The sequence below is a fragment of the Vulpes lagopus genome, chromosome 19, assembly GCF_018345385.1.
Source record: "Vulpes lagopus strain Blue_001 chromosome 19, ASM1834538v1, whole genome shotgun sequence".
Lineage (NCBI taxonomy): Eukaryota > Metazoa > Chordata > Mammalia > Carnivora > Canidae > Vulpes > Vulpes lagopus.
The window spans coordinates 7,505,853-7,526,385 of record NC_054842.1 but is presented as its reverse complement, the minus strand read 5'-3'; the positions used below and the strand labels follow the sequence as shown (position 1 = coordinate 7,526,385).

The 20,533-nt window shown below is 38.2% G+C and overlaps 1 protein-coding gene and 1 pseudogene across 6 annotated transcripts in view; one reads left to right on the top strand and one right to left on the bottom strand.

Annotated features, from left to right (window-relative positions):
- Window positions 1-20,533, bottom strand: part of GOLGA4 (golgin A4) — a 117,612-nt gene that overhangs the window by 26,613 nt on the left and 70,466 nt on the right. For all 6 annotated transcript variants that reach the window (XM_041734582.1, XM_041734585.1, XM_041734583.1 and 3 more), the window contains 5 exons: window positions 17,624-17,752; window positions 13,882-14,037; window positions 7,991-12,231; window positions 6,720-6,841; window positions 6,221-6,351 (listed from right to left, as the gene is read on the bottom strand). In XM_041734582.1, the coding sequence (XP_041590516.1) occupies window positions 6,221-6,351; window positions 6,720-6,841; window positions 7,991-12,231; window positions 13,882-14,037; window positions 17,624-17,752 (4,779 nt within the window). The remainder of the gene's footprint in view (window positions 1-6,220; window positions 6,352-6,719; window positions 6,842-7,990; window positions 12,232-13,881; window positions 14,038-17,623; window positions 17,753-20,533) is intronic.
- LOC121479084 lies at window positions 14,283-15,410 on the top strand (annotated as a pseudogene).

The following is a 20,533-nucleotide window of genomic DNA, read 5'->3' as shown; positions in this document are numbered from 1 at the left end:
GTATGGAGCCTGACATGAGGTTCAGTCTCACAACCTAGAAGATCATGACCCAAGCCAAAATCAAGAAGTGCCCGGGGTGCCCCTAGGCCCAAATTTTAATTTGACAATTATCTATGTCTGACATTTCCTTTGACAGTTATGGGATACTATTTAAACCAAGCCCTCTAAGAATTAGGAAAGAATCCCTTCTGTGTTATTTCTAATTTAAGAAACAATTTTGTAAATTCCTGCATAAAAGCTTACTAGTCTTCTGGGAGGAGGGGGAAAAAAGCCAGTATTGTTTTCCTTCAAAGTAAAAACAATTAGGAAACCCGGTTAAATTGAAAGTTAATGTACATCATGGAAATCATATTTGAAAGACTAGTTATTATGCCAAAGTCAAATAAACTAAAATATAGTCAATAAAACCAGTTTTGATCTAATGTAGCCAAGCTACTTTCTCTCAGTGGGACAGCTCTGAATTGGGACCAGGCTATTACTCAAGCTCACTTACATGAGTTACTCAACTCTTCCTCTGGGATGTCATCACTCCCTCTTCCCAAATGGATTCTTCCCTGCCCTACCATATGTCATCTCCTTCAAATTTACCAAGTGTCTAGTATACACCAAGTATCTGGCTAGGTCTTCAAAACTAGAGATAAATAACAAAATTCCTTTACCTACCAGATGCTTACAATCTAGGAGAGAGGACATATACATTAGTATTTTCCTACACACATATGTATGTATGACAAAAATTCATGTTATAAGTGAAGAAATGGATAGAGAGGAGCACCAAAAGAACATACATGCAATTAATTCTATTTAAGGGGTTCTAAAAAAAAATCATATATGAAAACATAATGATGCAGAAAAATATTCAAAAAGCAAACTTTTGGGTAGAAAAGAGAAAAAATAACATATTTCATTTTTGTTTCTGTTAACATAAAACACTGCAATATTACAAAGATGGTGGCAATACAAGAAGATCCTGATCTCCTCCCTCTCCTCCTATGAACACACTGAGTCTACAGCTACATATGGAACAATTTCCTCTTACAAAAAAAAAAAAAAAGCCTGGATAAGGGACAGCTCTACATTACACAAATGAGGAAAAAACCACATTGAAGAGGCTAAGACACAACCTTGCCATAAATCGTATCCCCAGGATGACAACTAACAACAGGGAGGAAACTCAAAACCCAGAACTTCTCCTGAGTACTGAAGGGTTTGAAATTCACATTGGGCACCCCAACTTTTAAGCCATATACTTGAGAGACAAACCCCCAATACATCTACAAAAGTAGTATTAAAAAAATAGTAAAAATAATGAATTAAGGGAAACACAAAACAAAGAGATGTAGAATGTAACATCAAAAACAAAATGTCAAGGAGTGATTATAATGTTAAGCTTTACAATGGGATCAAACTTAAACAGTTATCAACTTAAAATAGACTGTTATATGTAAGCCTCAAGGTAATCATGAAGCAAACACTATAATAAATACATAAAAGATAAATATAAGCACCCCACCAAAGAAAATCATCAAAACACAAAGCAAAAAAATGGGCAAAGTAGCACAGAACAGAGAGAAACTACAAAAACAGCCAGAAAACAATGAACAAAATGACAACAAGCACATATTAATAACTACTTTAAACATAAATGGACTAGAGTGTCTAATAAAAGGACTCGGAATGGCTGTATAAATTAAAAATAAGACCCATCTATATGCTGTATGCAAGAGACTTAGTTTAGATGTAAGGACACACACACCAAAAATAAAAGGATGAAAAAACCAAACTCATTGATACAGAGAACAGGTTGGTAGCTGCCAGAGTTAGGGCATGCGGAGGCGGGAGAAATGGATAAACTGTTTTTTAACTTAAATAAATTGAATTTTTTTAAAAGAAAAGAATAGGGGCAATTGAATGGCTCAGTTGGTTAAGCATCCAACTCATGATTTGGGCTCAGGTCATGATAATCAGGATCATGGGACTGAACTCTGTGTCAGGCTCTATGCTCAACGGGGAGTCTGCCTGAAATTCCCTCTCTCCCTCTGCCCCTCCCACTGCTCATGCACACGCACACTCTTTCTCTCTCTCAAGCAAATAAATAAACTCTTTAAAAAAGAAAAAAGAGAAGAGGGGAATGGTTACCTGTGGAGAGAGAAGGGGCAAGATGTAGAATACAGAGAACAGGAATGGATTTTCATTATAGGCCATCCTCTAAACTATACTTATTAATATTATTTTGATCTTTAGACTGTGTGAAAAGACTTGATCCAAAAATTTTTTTCTAAATAAAGTTAAATTGGAAACTTATTTTTTAAAGCCCAAATCTGAAAGATGGTAATAACTACACTAATTTACAAAGTGTGAGAAAGTGATCTTTAGGCATACAGAAAAGCATGACCAAAGGTAAAATATGATGAAGAACAAGCTAAAGCTAAGTTCATCTACACCACAGAATGAACTGGAGGAGGTATTATTAGTACAATGGGAAGCCATGAAGGTACTTAGGAGGATCATGTCCTCATTTCAAGACAGAAAATAACTCTGACAAGAAGAGATGAATGAATACCTTAGAAAAAGACTAGCAGCAAAGACATCAGCTGGGAAATTAATATAAAAGAGAAGACCAAATGGAAGATGGCAGTTGGACAGTAGCAATAGAGGTAGTGTTGAGAGGAGAGGAACATGCAGTATGACTCCGTGAAAATCTTTGCACTGAAGGTCTACTATATGTTGGCTATTGTGCTGGAGGCATACAATTATAGGGAAAGAGAGGATTTCTCTGCCTAGTAAATCAGGGAAGATAAGCAGATTTCATGCCCAAAAAGGTGTGGAGATGCAAATGTATGAGGGACGGAGGAAAACAGAAGGTGTGGATCAAAGATGACAAAAGTCCCCAGCATCTTCAAATAGAGGAAAGAATAGTAATAATGTTACCTAAAACAGTAAAGGCAGGGAAATGAAAATATCTCTGTGCTCCATTTTGTTATTAACAAATCTCAGAACTGTTTTAATGGATGATAAAATACAGCATTCTACAATGTCATCATTAAGATACATCATCAATTTGATAACAGCTTTCCAGAGAGGAAAAACACACCACCAAATAAAACATACAAATCCCACATAAAACTCTAATTCTGGAAATGTTAAAATGGGAAAATGGTAGAGAATATGTCTCAGAATCAAAGGAATATAGTATTTGCTAAGAATTGCTAACATATATATATATATTTTTTAAAGTAGGCTCCAGGACCACCTGGGTGGCTCAGAGGTTGGGCATCTGCCTTCAGCTCAGGGCATGATCCCAGAGTTCCCAGATCAAGTCCCACATCAGGCTCCCTGTGGGGAGACTGCTTCTCCCTTTGCCTGTGTCTCTGCCTCTCTCTGTATCCCTGATGAATAAACAAAATCTTTTAAAAAAATAAATGAATAAATAAAAATAAAGTAGGCTTCATGTCTAGCATGGAACCCAATGCAAGGCTCAAACTCACAACATTGAGATCAAGACCTGAGCTGAGATGAATTTGGACACTTAAGCAACTGAGCCACCACCCAGGTGCCCTGGTAATATTTGTATTTTTAAAAAGAAATTCTTGGGGATCCCTGGGTGGCTCAGTGGTTTAGCGCCTGCCTTCGGCCTAGGGCGTGATCTTGGAGTCCCAGAATTGAGTCCCACATTGGGCTCTCTGCATGGAGCCTGCTTCTCCCTCTGCCTATGCTTCTGCCTCTTTCTTTCTCTGTGTCTCTCATGAATAAATAAATAAAATCTTAGAAAGAAAGAAAGAAAGAAGAAAGAAAGAAAGAAAGAAAGAAAGAAAGAAAGAAAGAAAGAAAGAAAGAAAGAAAGAAAGAAATTCTTCAAGACAGAGTTTGTATCTGAGGTGTTCAGATGAGAACTGCTTATTTATCACAAAGTTAGCCCTAGACCTGGCAGCTGTAAGTCTGAGGCCACACCATTCAATACAGTAGCTACAAGCCACCCCAGAATTGTGGCTTTGAGCACCTGAAATATAGCTACTCCAAACTGATGTGGGCTGCAAACATAAAAACACACTAAATCTTAAACAAATAATACATATATAATTTTTACACTGACCACAGATTAAAATATTATTTTGGATATAATGGGTTAACATATTACTATTAAGTTCACCTAGGCAGTCAGTCAGAGAAAGACAAATACCATATGATTTCACTCATATGTGGAATTTAAGGAACAAAACAAATGAGCAAAGGGGGAAAAAATAGGAAAGGAGAGAGGGAGGGAGAAAAAGAGAGATAAACAAGAAATAGATTCTTAACAGAGGATGGGGGGTGAAATAGGTGATGGGGATGAAGGAGTGTACTATCTATGATGAACACCAGGTGTTGTATAGAAGCATTGAATCATTATATCATACACTGGAAACTAAAATTACACTGCATATTAACTGACGGGAATCTGAATAAAAACTTTTTAAAAAATTAAGCTCACTTGTTTCTTTTTCTCTTCCTAATGTGGATACTAGAAAATGTTAAACTACACATATGGGTCACATTTGTGGCCAGCATTCTATTTCTAATGGACTGTGCTGGTCTGAAGCACAGGAAGGGGTTTTAGAGAAGAGTCCATCCAATACCTCCCCCCCCTCACCCTCCAATTCCTGTCTCTAAGCCTGAAACTTCTAGGATCATTCTTTTAATTTCCCTAATAAACAGTAGATTTTCAAGGAAGAACCATACCACAGGTTGACTTTCTGTTCTGTGCTTCCCCGTTCCCTCACCCCTCTACCTGTAGAGGCTGGTCATGACCTTGGAAAGTCTTTTGTCTGCTACCCCATACATCCAGAAACAGAGAAGTAGTTCACAAAAGGGAACATTCTAGCTGTGGCACAATTTGTCCCTGCAAATGAACTCCCTGACTGAGTTTATCCATGATAAATAACTGCTGTGTTCCCCAAGTTCCTTTCTTAGTAAGAAGTCTTTATAAATATATGAAGCTTATGAAGGATCAGTGCTCTCCTACTCACTGTGAAGTTTTAGGCAAATCATTAACTATGCTGAACTTGCTTTGCCTTCAAGGAAAGGGAAGGGAAGGGAAGGGAAGGGAAGGGAAGGGAAGGGAAGGGAAGGGAAGGGAAGGGAAGGGGAAGGGGAAGGGAAAGGAAAAAGGAAAAAGGAAAAAGGAAAGGAAAGAAGACTTTAATGTATTTTCCAATTTCAACATTCTCTAAGCATTCAAGAAACAATAGTGTTTTTCAAAGCTTCACAGATATATGCTCTACAGAAGTATAAGAAATGAGTGAAATTATTCAAACCTTTTCATAATAAGATCTAAAGTTCAAAAATTATACAAGGTCGCATTTCTATGCATGTGCCTTATACTGGAATTCCAGCCTTTTCAATTGCATTTGAAATAATATTATTATTAGACTCTGTTCCTGACTCAGACTTCTATCGCTGCCATACTCTGTTGAGGCATGATTCTCTGATTTATGCATTCTTAATCAACAAATGGTTCCTGGAATATATAGTGAAATAAGGCTTGGAGTAACTAAAGAATCTGTATCTCAACATAGCATACTTTACACTGTTTTACATTTGAAAATTTTCTGGAGTCCAAAATACTCACTGACATTCATGGCTTATCTTGACACACAGAAATGGCAATGCTAATCCATCACCAGCAGATTAAGCACACTGAACCAACCTTCCACTAAATATATTTGGCTGATGCATTCTATTTTTTTTCTCCATTTTTTTTCTCTCTTGAGAGCAACAAAAACTGTGAAAATTGGGTTGGGATGGAGTAAAGTTAGCTAATCCTCCTGGAAATATCCCAGTAGGTGGCCACATTTATACTCAAACTGTCCCATTACTTAGACTTCACCCAAGCACAAGCTCTCAATTCTTAGTCTGGTTCTCTTAGAATTTAGTCTGAGAGAAATATGAGAAGAGAATCCATTCTTCCCTTCAGTAACTCAGTGTTGCTTCGATACCTGCCAAGTGGACTGAACTACTGGGTTAGCAGAATCTAATCAGGAAACTATGATCCTAGCAGAAATCAATCAGACTCCTTATAAATCTGCATAGAGCGCATATACTAAATTTGGATAATACTAAGCCAAAACAAAAATCCTCTACATTAAAAAAAAAAAAAAACAGGAAATCTGATAGCCAATCGTTAACACTACTATGAAATCTAGCACAGCTAAATTTCAAAAAAGAGAAAGAAGTACGGTACATCAAGGATTTCTTCATATCTTTTGGCTGTTCTTTGTAAATCATCTTCCTTCTCTGCAATTTTTTTATATAACTGTTTTGTCTCTTCCTGATGGCTTTCCAAAAGTTCAGCTTCCACTTCCTGGGCTTTATCTAATAAATAAAAGATGGACACACACACAAACACACATTAGGTAAGAATATCTACATGCCAATTTCAGTTCCAAATTAAATTTGATTAAAAAATTGATCATATGTACCATCTCATAGAGTAGAAATGTCTTCATAAGGCAATTAATTAGCAAATGTTTCAGATTCTTTCACCCTTTCCTCCTCTCCTAAAGGCACGCTGCTGCCAGGCAGCACAGGTTCCCACCAGAGAACTTTCTTGCACAGGAATTGTTTTTTTCTCCAGTTTTATTACTTAAAGCACTTAGCACAGTGTGAAAACAATAAGTTTAAATTGTAAATAGTCTCTGCTGATTCTGACATGTTCTTTACTGAATTTAAATTCAACTCACCAATAGTTTCTTTTATGGTCACTTCCAGTTCCTGCTCTTTTTGTGCCAGCTGGGTATGGAACTCCCTCATCAGCTGTTTTAATGTGGAATTGTGTCTCAACTCAAGATCTTCCTGCTCCTGTCTGTGTAACAAAAATGTAAAGAGCTAACTGCTGTAAAACACAAAACAAGCTATACAGAGTTACCTAGTCTTCACAACATGCACGTAAGATCTCACTGGTATAAAAACATGTTTAAGGGTGCATATGTGTATATGTGTGGTCTAGGGACAGGAAACTCCTGGGAGGATACAGAAACTATGATTATCTCTAGACAGTGGTCCTGGGGATTTGAGAAGTCTTCTTTTCCACTTTAACTTTTCATCATATACATCTATCTTACGTGATAACAATGCTGATACTAAAAACAGTAAAACAAAGTAATTACTAGGATACGTACATAATAATTGTATATGCAAAAAATGGTTTTTCCCCCTCTAAATGGACATGAAGTAACACTGCCTCTTGCCTTAAATTGTTTTTATTTCTTCTCAGCATTTAATGTACTTATGACTTATGTTTCATAGTTTGGGTAGGTGAAATTTAGTAGGTGCATTAGGCATAATAAAAAGACTTAATTAAAGAGGACTGTCTTAAAAATATTCATGCCGGGAGACTTCAGTTGGTTAAGTGTCCGACTCTTTGCTTTTAAAGATTTTATTTAGGGGATCCCTGGGTGGCTCAGCGGTTTGGCGCCTGCCTTTGGCTCAGGGCATGATCCTGGAGATCCAGGATCGAGTCTCATGTCGGGCTCCCTGCATGGAGCCTGGTTCCCCCTTTGCCTGTGTCTCTGCCTCTCTCTCTCTCTCTCTCTCTCTCTCTCTCTCTGTATGTGTCCCTCATGAATAAGTAAATAAAATCTTTTAAAAAAATAAAGATTTTATTTATTTATTTGAGAGCAAGAAAGTGAGCATAAGCGGGGGTGAAGGGGTGGGGGGAAAAGCAGACTCTGTGCTGAGCAGAGGGCCCAACATGGAGCTCGATCCCACCTCCCTGAATCATGACCTGAGCTAAAATCAAGAGTCGGATGCTTAACCAACTGAGCAACCCAGGCATCACAAGTGTCCAACTCTTGATTTCAGCTCAGATCATGACCTCAGGGTCACGAGATCGAGCTCCACACTGGACTCGATGTGCGGCTTAAAATTCACTCTTTCCTTCTCCTCTGCCTCTCCCTTCTCCCTGCACTCACTCACTCACTCAATAAATAAATATTCATGCTGGAAAACTTACTTGATTTTCTCTTCCATTTCTTGTTCATATTCTTTCTTCATGATATCCAATTCTTGCTGATGCTCCTTCCGCAACATTCGAAGATCTTTCTGCAACTTAACAATCTCCTTGCCCAGCTTCTGCTTCTCCTGCTCTGCCCCTGCTAATTTAAATTCCAGGTCATTGTGCTGGACCTCCATGTTACCAGGCAATTTGGGTTGGACTACATGTGATTTGGACTTTTCTTCAGCACTTTCTTCCAAAGCTTTTACGGGTCTATTTTTTTCATCCATCTGTCGTTGTAAAGCCTGTAATCTGTCAAATTTTGAGGTCAACTCTTCCATTTCAACTCTATGCCCTTCCCTTTCTCTTACTAGGCAGGAATCTAGCTCCTTTATCTTTTGCTCCAAGATCTGACAAGTTAGTTCCTTCTCGTGGAGAGTTTTCTGGACATCATCAACCACATTTTCCAAGTTTTGCTTTGTTCCTATGGTTTTTTTACCTCCTTCTTCTTCCACATGCTGGGATGCTACCAAGGAATATTTCTTGCCTTTTTCTTCAAGTTCTTCTTGAAGACAATTTATCATAACTTGATCCTCATGCTGCTTTGCTTCGGTGTGCTCTATCTTTATTAAGAGTTCCTGGTATCTGCACTGCATTTCAGAATGAGAAGATACCATCTCTTCTTTTTCCTGCTCTAGCCTCTGCAACAGCTTTTCTTTTTCCATTAGACTTTTTTGTAAAGTACTGATTTTTTCTTCATATGCTTTCTGCACAGAGCTTTCGGGATCTATTCCTTGCTCAGCACAGGTTACCATGTATTTTACTGATGTGGGTACAACTGATACTTCTGACTGTGATAAACCTTCCACTGATTTAAGTTTTTCTTCCAACACCTGAATTTCTCTTTCTCTCTCCTGCAGTTTTGTATTTAGCTCACCCAAGTGACCTTCTGTGTCTTTTTTATATTGCTGTTCTTTCTCTTCCATTTGAGATAACAACTGCTTCTTGATGGCAACAATTTTTTGTTCAGCTTTTTTCTTCAGTTCTGCTAATTTTGCAGCACTTTCTAACTCAAGTCTCTCTTCCAGTGCCTTAAACTCCTCTTCTTTGCCCTTCATACTTGAATTCGCATGGTCCAATTCTTTCTTCTTGGTTTCAAGCTCAGATTTCATGGATGACACTTGCTTTTCAAGTCTTGAGACTTTTTCTTCGGCTTCTTTAACCCTGCTGTCCTTTTCGTCTCCTAATTCTTGAATGTGCTGAAGTTTCTGACGCATCTCCTTCTGTTCTGTATCCTTCTGTTGATTGTAACTGTTAAGAACTTCACTTAAAGACTCAATTTCAGTTGTTTTCTGAGTAAGATGCTCTTCTAATTCGGCAATTCTTGCTGTTTGCGTTTTTAACTCAGTCTCTAAGTTACACTCTTTTTTCTCCAGCTTGCTCTTCTTATCTTCCATCTCACCCTTTAAACATACCAACCTCTCATTCTGCTGATCAAGGTCCTCCTTCAATACCTGTATCTGTTCATCCTTTTCACTGGCTTCCTTTGTTTTTAACTCAAGCTGCATCTGCAATTCTTTAATAGTACTTTGATACTGCAGAAATTTTGACTGTGCTTTCTTCTTCCACTCTGAGAATTTGTTGGACAAGTGATCTACCTGTTCAAGAGCAGAGGTCTTCTCTTTATTCAGAGTTTCAACTTTCAAAGATAAATCTTGCACCTGACCCAGCAATTGCTGTTGTTGTTCATCATATCGCTTACTTAGTGATGAGATGGCTGCTTCCTTCTCAGTCAGGCTGATACTGTTCTGAAGCTGAGTGTTCAAATCAGTTAGCTGCTTACTAAGACTGCTGATCTCAGATTTCTTTTCTTTAAGCTCTTCTTTCATCAGTGTGACAACGTTGATGTTCTCTGATAACTCTTTCTTCAACTGTGTGATACAAGACTCTTTTTCAGAGGCAGCCTGTTGCTGGTTGCCTCCTTCCTTCTGTAAGGCTTCTTTTTCCATGACCAGACCTTCAATATCAGCCTTCATGCTCTTAATTTGATTTTCTTTTTCTTCTAATTGATGGGTAGCCTGCCGAAAAGAACTGTTTAGTGCATTCTGCTCTTCTGTTAGCTGTCTAAGCTGTGCTTCTAATTCAGAAGCTTTGCAAGTTTTAATCACCAGTGCTTCCTTAACTTTTGTTGTGTGGTGCTGACAGTGGGAAATCCTAGAGAGAATGGCATTAATTTTACTACTACTCATGTTGATTAGCTCATTTGTTTTAGCTTGTAACAAGGCTTCAGTTTTCTTAGAGTAAATATCCAGCTGAACTACTAATTCCTCGGATAGTTTTTTGAATTCCAAGCTTTTGTCTTCTAGGCTTTTCTCACTTCTTTCATGTGAAGATCTCAAACTCTGGAATTCCTCATCTGTGGTTTTCAACTTGTCAGTCAACTCAGAAACCTTCAGCTTGTCTTTTTCTGCTAGCATTTCCAGTTCAACTATATGCTCCTGAAGAGAAGTATTTTCCTTCAGAGAATGATTCAAGTCAACCTCCAGCTTTTCAAGTTGTGCTTTTAGTTTCATTTCATTTTGTGAGAGAGAATTCATATGAGCAGACTTCTGGTGTAACTGTTCCTGTAATTCCTTTACTACTGTGTCCTGCTTAATGCCTTCTGCTTTCAGCCAGGCTAGTTCCTTGTTCATCTCTTCTTTTTCACACCCTGATTGGAAGATCTTTTGCTTTAGTTCTGCTACCTCTTGCTCTTTTTCCTGTAATTGGATTTCATGTTTTTCCTGAAGTTCTTCAGCTTGCTGATTAAGTTTCTTTTCCCAGACTGATACAACATCACTGAGTTCTCGTCTATGTACCTCAGTGAGACTTTCTATTTGCTCCTTTTGGTTTGTTTCCAGTCTTGATACTGCATCACTGATTCCAGCAGAGTTAGCTTGTGCCATTTCCAAAATTTGGGCATTGAACTGTTTTTCTTTCTGACTAAGCTCTAGAACCGTATTTTCAAGCTCTTTTTTAAGTTTGGCTTCCTGATCCAGTAATTTCTTCTTTAACGTTTCTTGCATCTCTTTTGCTTTCTGCTTAATTTTTTCCATCTTTTTTTCTTGATTTTTAAATTTGGTTTCGTATTCCTCATGTAAAACACTAAAACTGTCCTCCTTGGCTGATAATTTTTGTCTAAGTGTTTCAATTTCTTTGCTCTGTCCTTCTCTCATTTGTAAAATTACATTTTCCTTTTCTATCAAACTCTGTTTTGTCTGTGCCTGTTCTGTGCTAGTATCTTTAAGCTGGGACTCATAACATTGGGTTAAAGACTGTAGTTTTTCCTCCATTTCACTTTTCTGTCTTTCAAGTTGCTGCATTAAATCCTGCAACTGGATTTTTTGAGTGTCTAACTCAGTACAAACATCTTTCTTTTGCATTTCAACTTCAGCTACCTGTTTAGTAAGAAGAATTCTTTCTGTTTCCAAGTCCAACAACTTCTGCTGCAATTGTGCCAAGTGCTCCTCTGATGCTTTGGCCTGCTCATGTGTAGTACTCCGCTGTGACTCAAAGAGAGCCAACTTAGCAGATGCCTGCTGGAGTTCCTCTTCAGACCTTCTAATATCTGCCTCTAAGTTTTCAACACGTACCTGATACTCTTTCAAATGCTTGTCCTTTTCCTTCAGAAGAAGCCCAAGGTGATTAATTTCATCTTTTAGTGCCTCCTCAGTTCTCTGGATGGACAGCTCTTGTTCTTTAATGATACTGTCAACTTGCTGCTGGTGATGGCTTTTCTGTTCATCTAGCTTGGCCTCTAGCTCCTGTTTTACTTTATCTGCTTGATCCTTTAGTACAGAAAGTTCCTCTTCTAGCTTGTCCCGGGCCTTTAGTACTTCTGACAGTTCAGAAGACAATGATTCCAGTTCTGTTTGCTTCACATCAAGCTTTTCTAAAGTCTTTTCATTCATCTCTTCTATGTGGGCCTGGAAGACACTCTCTTTGTCTTTCAACAATGTTTCTTTTTCTTCTTCATGCTTTTCTCTAAGTCTTTCCATTTCAGTCTGATGCTGTTGCTTTAAGACTTGGAGTTTTTCAGTCCAAAGGGTATCCTGCTGATGCTGCAAGCTTTCTAATTCTGTTTTGTGTTTTTCAACCATGATTGTAATTTCTTTATTGTGCTTATTTTTTTCAGCTTCCAAATGAATAGTTAAATCTTCGGATTGATTTTTGCTTTCTTGCAAGCTTTTTTCCAAAGAACTTTCCAATTCAAGAATTCGCTGTTAATAAAAACAGATGTATTTTTTATTAAAGTACAGATTTGTTTATTAGCAATGATATATATGACAACACATGTAATGATATATATGACTACACCTATAGTAACTACACCTGTTTAAAGATTAAAACTTAGAAAAATAAGGCATTATATCATGCCAAACACTAGAAAGCACAATCTGTGCTCAATTCCTAAAGGAATCACGTAACAAAGAAAAGATTCTATTTTAACACAACTTAAAATTTCAGATTCTTTCTACCTATACTTTAACTATTTCAGTCACCCATGTTTTCAAGAATATTCTGAATGGATAGTCAAAAAGAAGTACATCATAAAGTAGATAATAGTAACTATTGATAGTAAGATGGTTATTTTTTTTCTGTGTGTTTTTTAAGGCCTAGAATATAGTCTATTACCTTCATAATTTAATTTTGGAAGATAAATAATATACCTGGGTTTTCCACTGCAAAATGATTATTTAGGAGATAACTTTTGCAAAAAGAAGCTACTTACACAAATTTTAGCAAAGATTACTGTTAGCTCATGAAAAAGTCAATCTTGACTCTAAAGCAAAAAGAGCTAAGTAAGGCAGAGGCATGCAACATCAAAGCTGAAAAGGTCCTAAGGAATTACCAAAACCAATTTCTCCATATGAAGGTGAACAAATTAAGGTATAATTAATTTACAGGGCAGGCTGGGTGGCTCAGCAGTTTAGTGCCGCCTTCAGGGCAGGGCCTGATCCTAGAGACCCGGGATCGAGTCCCATGTCGGGCTCCCTGTGTGGAGCCTGCTTCTCCCTCTGCCTGTGTTTCTGCCTCTCTCTCTCTCTCTCTCTCTCTCTCTCTCTGTCAAATAAATAAATAAATAAATAAATAAATAAATAAATAAACTTAAAAAAAAAAGAATAGGTATCCCCATCCCCAACCCCCACTTTTAAAAAAATTAATTTACAAAGCTAGCAAGTGGAAAAATCTAGACCTCCTGAGTATCCATTCCCCTCCATCATGCCACATTACATAAATGTTGGCAATGGGAAAATAAAGTACAGTTTAGAATTATGGGAAAAAAGTGCGATTCTTTCACTGTTTAAACCAAAGTAAAAAGTCTAAATAACATCAGTTAATTTATTCAAAACAGGTCATACATTTCATATACTGCTGAGGAGAGGGCCTAAAAATATGTACACTGAGACATATATATAAATTTGTTCACTATAGGACTATGTTATTAACATGGGAAAACTTTATGTTAAAAGCAGGGCATTGGGGTGCCTACATTGTGATAGAAACAGAGAATGAATCATGTTCATGGCATGAGATGAAGCCAGGGCAAATGCTGCCTACAAAGCGAGGCCATTTCCTACAGATCAAGGGCAAGTAAACAATGGAGTGGGGATGCAAAGCCCAAGTGCAAAGATAGTGAATGGCAATAGAAACACAGCCAGCTAAAGGCAGAGTCAGCAGCATCATGTAGCAAACACTAAAACCACTCACAGAAAAAGCTCTTATTATCTAAAAATGAAGTGCATGTATGTAAATCTAACCCAGTAAAACAAAAGCTTCTTGACAACTTTATATTGATTGGAAAGATAACAATAGTTTCTGTAAAAATAATTCCACAACTCTGGAACCTGAATATTATTTAAACTTACAGTTCTGTAAGTCTCTGCTTCTTGCTGAAGGTCCCGAAGTTTATTTTCACTCTCCATGAGGATTGCTTTCTTCTGCAACTCTAACTCTTCCAGGGCCAAAGATTCTTGCTGTTCTTTTTCTTGGGTGATCTTCAAATATTCTGATTGACTTTTTTCCTGTGCCAAAAAAAAAAATACCACCTTAGACCCACATAAATCTTCAGCATTCTCAACGTACTTCCACAGGAATCAGGTCTTTCATTTGATCTGCACACCAGCTCTATGAGGTAGGCAGTATCATCATTTCTCTCTTCCCAGGCTCTAGTGTGCAGAAACAAAGCACTGTGGCTTTTCCAGTATGATCTAGCCAATATTTGCCACAATTACTACTGATAAGAAAAATTTTGTTCTAGTAACCCCACTACATCTGCTATTTTTCCACTACTTAAAATGTTTTACAAAACACGCTTAATGTGAAGGCTCCCAAAATTGTCACTGCTACTTCTCTCCACTCCAGAGTTTGGTTATTTCAACTCTAAGCCAAGAAACTAGACTTTAAGTTTATAAAATTTGTGAGAAATATCTCATTAGGGAACCCTACATAGAAAGACAAATAATGGAGGGGGCTACAGGGACCATGGAGCTTCTGACCATTCTGAAGAAGATGAAGCAGAAAGAGCGGGAGCTGCGACTGCTCATGCTCGGCCTAGACAATGTTGGCAAAACAACCATCCTCAAGAAGTTCAACGGGGAAGACATTGACACCATCTCCCCGACACTAGGCTTCAACATTAAGACCCTAGAACATCGAGGATTCAAGCTGAACATCTGGGATGTGGGAGGCCAGAAGTCCTTGCGGTCCTACTGGCAGAACTACTTTGAGAGCACCAATGGCCTCATTTGGGTGGTGGACAGCGCCAACCGCCAGCGCATGCAGGACTGCCAGGGGGAGCTCCAGAGCTTGTTGGTGGAGGAGCGCCCGGCTGGAGCAACCCTCCTCATCTTTGCCAACAAACAAGACCTGCCTGGAGCACTGTCCTCTAATGCCATCCGTGAGGCCCTGGAGCTGGACTCCATCCACAGCCACCATTGGTGTATCCAGGGCTGTAGTGCCGTCACTGGGGAGAACCTCCTGGCATTGACTGGCTCCTGGATGACATTTCCAGCCGCATCTTCACAGCCGACTGAACCACTCCAGATGCCTCCCACCCCACCTTGCAGTCCAGCCGCCTACCCCCGCCCTCATCAAGCACCATCCATGGGGGAACGAGAGTCAGCCAGCCTGACAAACACCCCCCACCCCACTCTGTAACCTGCTGCTGCTGCTGCTAGTGCTGCCCACTGCTGCTCTGTGGCCAGCTGGCTCCTGTGGCTGGAGGGATGCTGCCCTGGCTGTCACCCTGGCTCCTGACCCAGCCCACCTGCAGCTGCCATGCCAAGAGGAGAGGGCTGGGTCTGGGGGTGGGGGTGGGGGTGGAGCTGCCTCTGCTGCTACCAAGGCTGTGGGCCTCATCCTTTGCTCAGCTGTGAGAATAAATCCTTTCTTGCCCTCAAAAAAAAAAAAAAAAAAAAAAAAGACAAATAATGTGACTATATGGATTAGATCAAGGAAACATCTATAAAGTATATTCATATTTTTTATCTATAAAAGCCTATATAACACTTTACAAATGACCTGGGCTCTTTTACCATCCCCTCAATCCCAGAAAGCTGCTTCTTCAATTGTCCTGATCATGTATCAACATCCATATGAAAAGTATTTACTGTCATGAAAAGAGAAGCTCTAGAGAGCACTTTCAACATTTAGTGGCTTTGGACTCCAATTAAGGATACTTATCCATACTTACTGCATTGAGTTCATATTGCCAGCTACAATATTTTCAATTCACTACACACTCTGGTGAAGCATATTGCTTTAAGGAAAGGCACTCTGCCATATGATAAGCAGACTGATTAGAAAATATTAATTTCTTTTTTTTTAAAAGATTTTATTTATTTATTCATGAGAGACACACAGAGAGAGAGAGAGAGAGAGAGAGAGAGAGAGAGAAAGAGAGAGAGAGGCAGAGACACAAGCAGAGGGAGAAGCAGGCTCCATGCAGGGAGCCCGATGTGGGACTTGATCCTGGGTCTCCAGCATCAGGCCCTGGACTGAAGGCAGTGCTAAACCGCTGAGCCACCCGGGCTGCCCAAAAACATTAATTTCTAATCAATTTTAAAACATCACCGTAGACATGCTATATTGTCTAATGTAAACTACATTTTAAATACGTCTTTCTGTGCCCATAAAAATAAAAGAGGACCTTTTAATAGTCTGTTGAACTTTGACCATCAACACAAAGCTAACTTTTTTGAGGAGCTAGGTAGAAAGGGGGGCACAAAGTGGCAAGTACACATGTGTGGGTGTCTCATGTGTATCTGTATCCTGCTCTCTCTACTCAGAATATATTTGAATATATCAGTTCTAGAACACAGTTTTAACAAAGCCAATGTTCAAGTCTCACTGTCCCCAAAGGCCAATTACTCCAGCACGAAAACACACAGATCTTTATGACGAGAATTTTTTGGAACAATTCCCTGCTTCACTTATGTCCTGCTTTGTTCCTTAATCTTTATGCCCTTATGCCATCCTATTATAGTTTTAAGCATTCTTATAAACTACATTAAATCCTTTCTAGGCTTGAGTGCCTGGCTGGCTCAGTCAATACAGCATGTGACTCCTGATCTTGAGGGTCCCATGAGTTTGAGCCCCATGCTGGGGATAGAGTACACTTGAAAAAAATAAAATAAATTAATAGGGAGACTTGGGTGGCTCAGTAGGTTAAGTATCCAACTCAATTTCAGCTCAGGTAATGATCTCAGGGTCGTAAGACTAAGCCCTGCATCAGGCACCAAGCTCAGCATGAAGTCTGCTTGAGATTCTCTCCCTCTCCCTCTGTCCCCACCCCACTTGGTGCTTGCTCTCTTTCTCTCTCTCTCTAAAATAAATAAATAACAAAAATGATTAAAATTACACATACTATTTCTCATCGTTTTGCACTCAAAGTTTTTCAAAATTATACACACTATCTTACAGGAAATAATTTAATATAAAAAACAATCAAACTACATTTTTAGCACTAATACTTCTGTGGTAACCTATATGAAAGGTTTTCACAATTTGAAAAAAATAACTTTCTTGTTTTAAACTTTCAAATTATACTATGCCCCAAAATCTCACCTTTGCTTTTCTGGATATTATTTTGGTTCATCCAGTCAGTTGTTTATTTTACTTTATTTTTAAAAATATCTTATGTATTTGAAAATTACTAATAAAATTATTCTACTTAAAATGAAAACTAGTTGGTCATTTTCATTATTTCTTCTTCTTTAAAATGCATTTCAGAAAACACTTTCTGAGCCCTGAACTCTGGTATAGTCAGTCTAGTGAGTTTCTAGACATTCTTCCTGAATTATGCAGTCACTGGTTCATGGCTTTAATTAGCTTATCTTCCCCTTTACTTCTCCATAATCATAGCCTACTGCCAAGGTAAGAGGGATGACATACAAATAAACCGGTTAATGAAAGCCTGTTATTTTCACACAATACCAAGTTAACAAGCTCTGAAAGCCCTCTTTCCTGCCTACATCCTATCCTCTCTGCACACTCAAAGTCCAAGGCTGCTAGTAGTCTGACCTCAAGCTGAAAGGTAGGAGTGAGGAGATAACAACTTTATATAAAGTTGCAAAGTTTACCTATAACAAAAACAAAACAGGTACTTACAAGAGCTATTTTCATTTGCTCCTGAAATTGCCTTTCTTGGGCCTGAAACTTCTTAGTCAATTCCTGCTCTTTGCTGGCCAGCTCCTCTTCATGAAGCTTCTGTAGTTTAGCAATTTGTTCTGAGGATTTCTGAAAAGTCAGCCAAATAGTTAAAGTGAAACACTTTAAAATATGTATAATAATAATAAAATATGTAACTCTACAATTAAATAATACTTTATTATGATTTGATCATCAGCCAACTGTGTAAGAGGAAAAATCAAAACATATTTCCCACATAAATCAAAAGTCACCAAAGTCTCAACAGTTAAAAGAAAAGCCAATCAAGCATTGCTAATTTATTTTTTTATGTTTTTATTTTTTAGAGAGAGATTAAGTGAGCATGTGCATGAATGGTGTGAGGGAGGGGTGGAGGTGGAGGGAGGGGGAGAATCTTAAGCAGGCTCCATGCCCAATGCAAAGTTTGAGCTCATGACCCTGAGATCACGACCTGAGCCGAAATCAAAAGTGACACTTAACCAACTGAGCCACCCAGGTAACCGAAGTATTGCTCATTTAAGACAAGGATGGCAGCTGCTGCTGCAGTAGTAAGTCCTAAAAGGTTGGTGCATTTCCACATCTTGCAGGGATATTCCACACCAATCACAACAGGGAGGTATGGGATGGGGAATAAAGATGTTCTCAGGGGTGTCTGGGTGGCTCAGTCAGTTAAGTGGCTGCCTTGGGCTCAGGTTATGATCCTGGTGTCTTGGGATAGAGCCCCACATCAGGCTATCTGCTTGGCAGGGAGGCTGCTTTCCCCTCTTCCTCTGCTGGCTACCCCCACCCCCCACCCACTTGTGCTTTTCTGCTCTCTCACTCTGTCAAATAAATAAACAAGACCTTTGAAAAAAAAAATTTCTCAAAGAGGGAACTCCACTACAGTCACACTGCCTTGGCTGAAACAATCTAATTACATCTAGCTTTCCATGCACATACTATTTATTAAAAAGTATTGGCCTTGTTCTTTCTTGGATAGGAAGACTTAATCTTATAAAAATGTCAAATCTCCCTAATTAAATCTATAAATTTAATACAACTGAATAAACTGCCAATAGAATGGGGGTGGAAGGGTTCACTGAACAAAATAAACATGCATGAATAACAAGTACTCTTCTGAAAAATAAGAGTAATAAGGAGAGGCTACCAAAAAATAGAACATATTATAAACAGAGTAACTGTAATAGTGTAGTACTGGCACATGGTCAGGCGAAGCATTGGAACAGCACAGAGAATTCAAAAAAGAGACCCATATATAGCTCAATAATTTAGTATAAAATAAAGATACTGTGTCATATCAGAAGATAAAACATGGATTATTAAATAAATAATTTGAAGACTACTTTGTTCATCTGGAAAAAAATTAAAGTTGGATCCCTAACTCACTCCTAACACCAAATAAATTCTAGTTGGATGAAAGATTTAATAATAAAAAATGAAAGCATACAAGGGCCATAAGAAACAGAGAATTTTAAAATGATCTCAGTGAGACTGAATTTTTAAATCAGAACAAAAATCCAGATAGCATTTAAGGAAAAAAAAAAAAATCTCTGCATGCCCTCTTCCAAAATAAACTGATCCCAAAGCAAAAACAAATAATAAACAAAGTCAACTGAAAAGAGACAGAGACACCTGGGTGGCTCAGTTGGTTAAGTGTCAGACTCTTATTTTCAGCTCAAATCATGATCTCAAGGTCATGAGATCACCTCGGGCTCTATGCTGGGTGTGGGGATCCTGCTTAAGATTCTCTCTCTCCCTCTCCCTCTGCCCCTGCCTACTTGTGCATGAGCTCTCTTTTTCTCAAAAAAAAAAGAGAGAGAGAGAAAGAGAGAGAGAGAGAGAGAGATTATTTGGATAAGTGAACTATATATCCAAAGAACTAATTCCTACTATAAATGTAGAACTTCTACAAATCAATAAGACCAACAGTCCAATAGGAAAATGAGTTAAAGATCTGACCAAGCAACTCAAAGAGAAAAACTGCCAATTCCTTCTAAACATGGAAAAATATGTTTATCATATTGGTAAAAAGATAAGCACATTAAAACTACAATGTTGGGGCACCTGGGTGGCTCAGTCAGTTAAGTGTCTGTCTCTTGATTTCAGCTCAGGTCTTGATCTCAGGGTCATGGAATCAAGCCCCCATCAGGCTCCACGCTCAGCGTGGAGTCTGCTGGTTCCTCTCTCTCTGCTCCTCCCCTGCTTGCTCACTTGCTCTCAAATAAATACATAAATCTTTAAAACAAACAAACAAACAAACAAAAAGAACTACAAATGTCATTTTTTTAAACTGGTAAGTTTGAAAAGATTAAAAAAAATTAGGTAACACCATCTTTGTGAAGTAACACACTGCTTGTGAGAGTATAAAATGTCCTCCATAGAGCTTATAGCAACTATACAATCATTAAAAATAGACATAACTTTGCCTAATATTCCACTGCTAGGAATCTATCCTAAAAAATATATACAGGTGAGCAAGTATGATAAGGATATTCACCATCTGCAATAGCTAAAAATGAAAACTCTAAATATCCATCAGTAGCAGATTGATTAAATTATGAGACACTCATATAGTGAAATCCTGAACAGTCTTTAAAACAGATGTGGCATAAGAGAAAACAAAAAACAAAAAAACAAATGCAGCATCATTACCAATTGTCAATGATAAGGAACATATTAAGTGGAAAAGCAAGATACAGAGCAATATATATAACATGCTATCTTTTGTGCTAAAAAAATTTTAAGAGAAGATTATAAAACATAAAAGAGAAATTATTTGCAGAGACTATCTCTGGGAAGTACATCCAAAAAGATAAAAATTCTTTTCTCTATCAAAGTCATTTTTTCCCTATATCCTGAACTCATGAAATG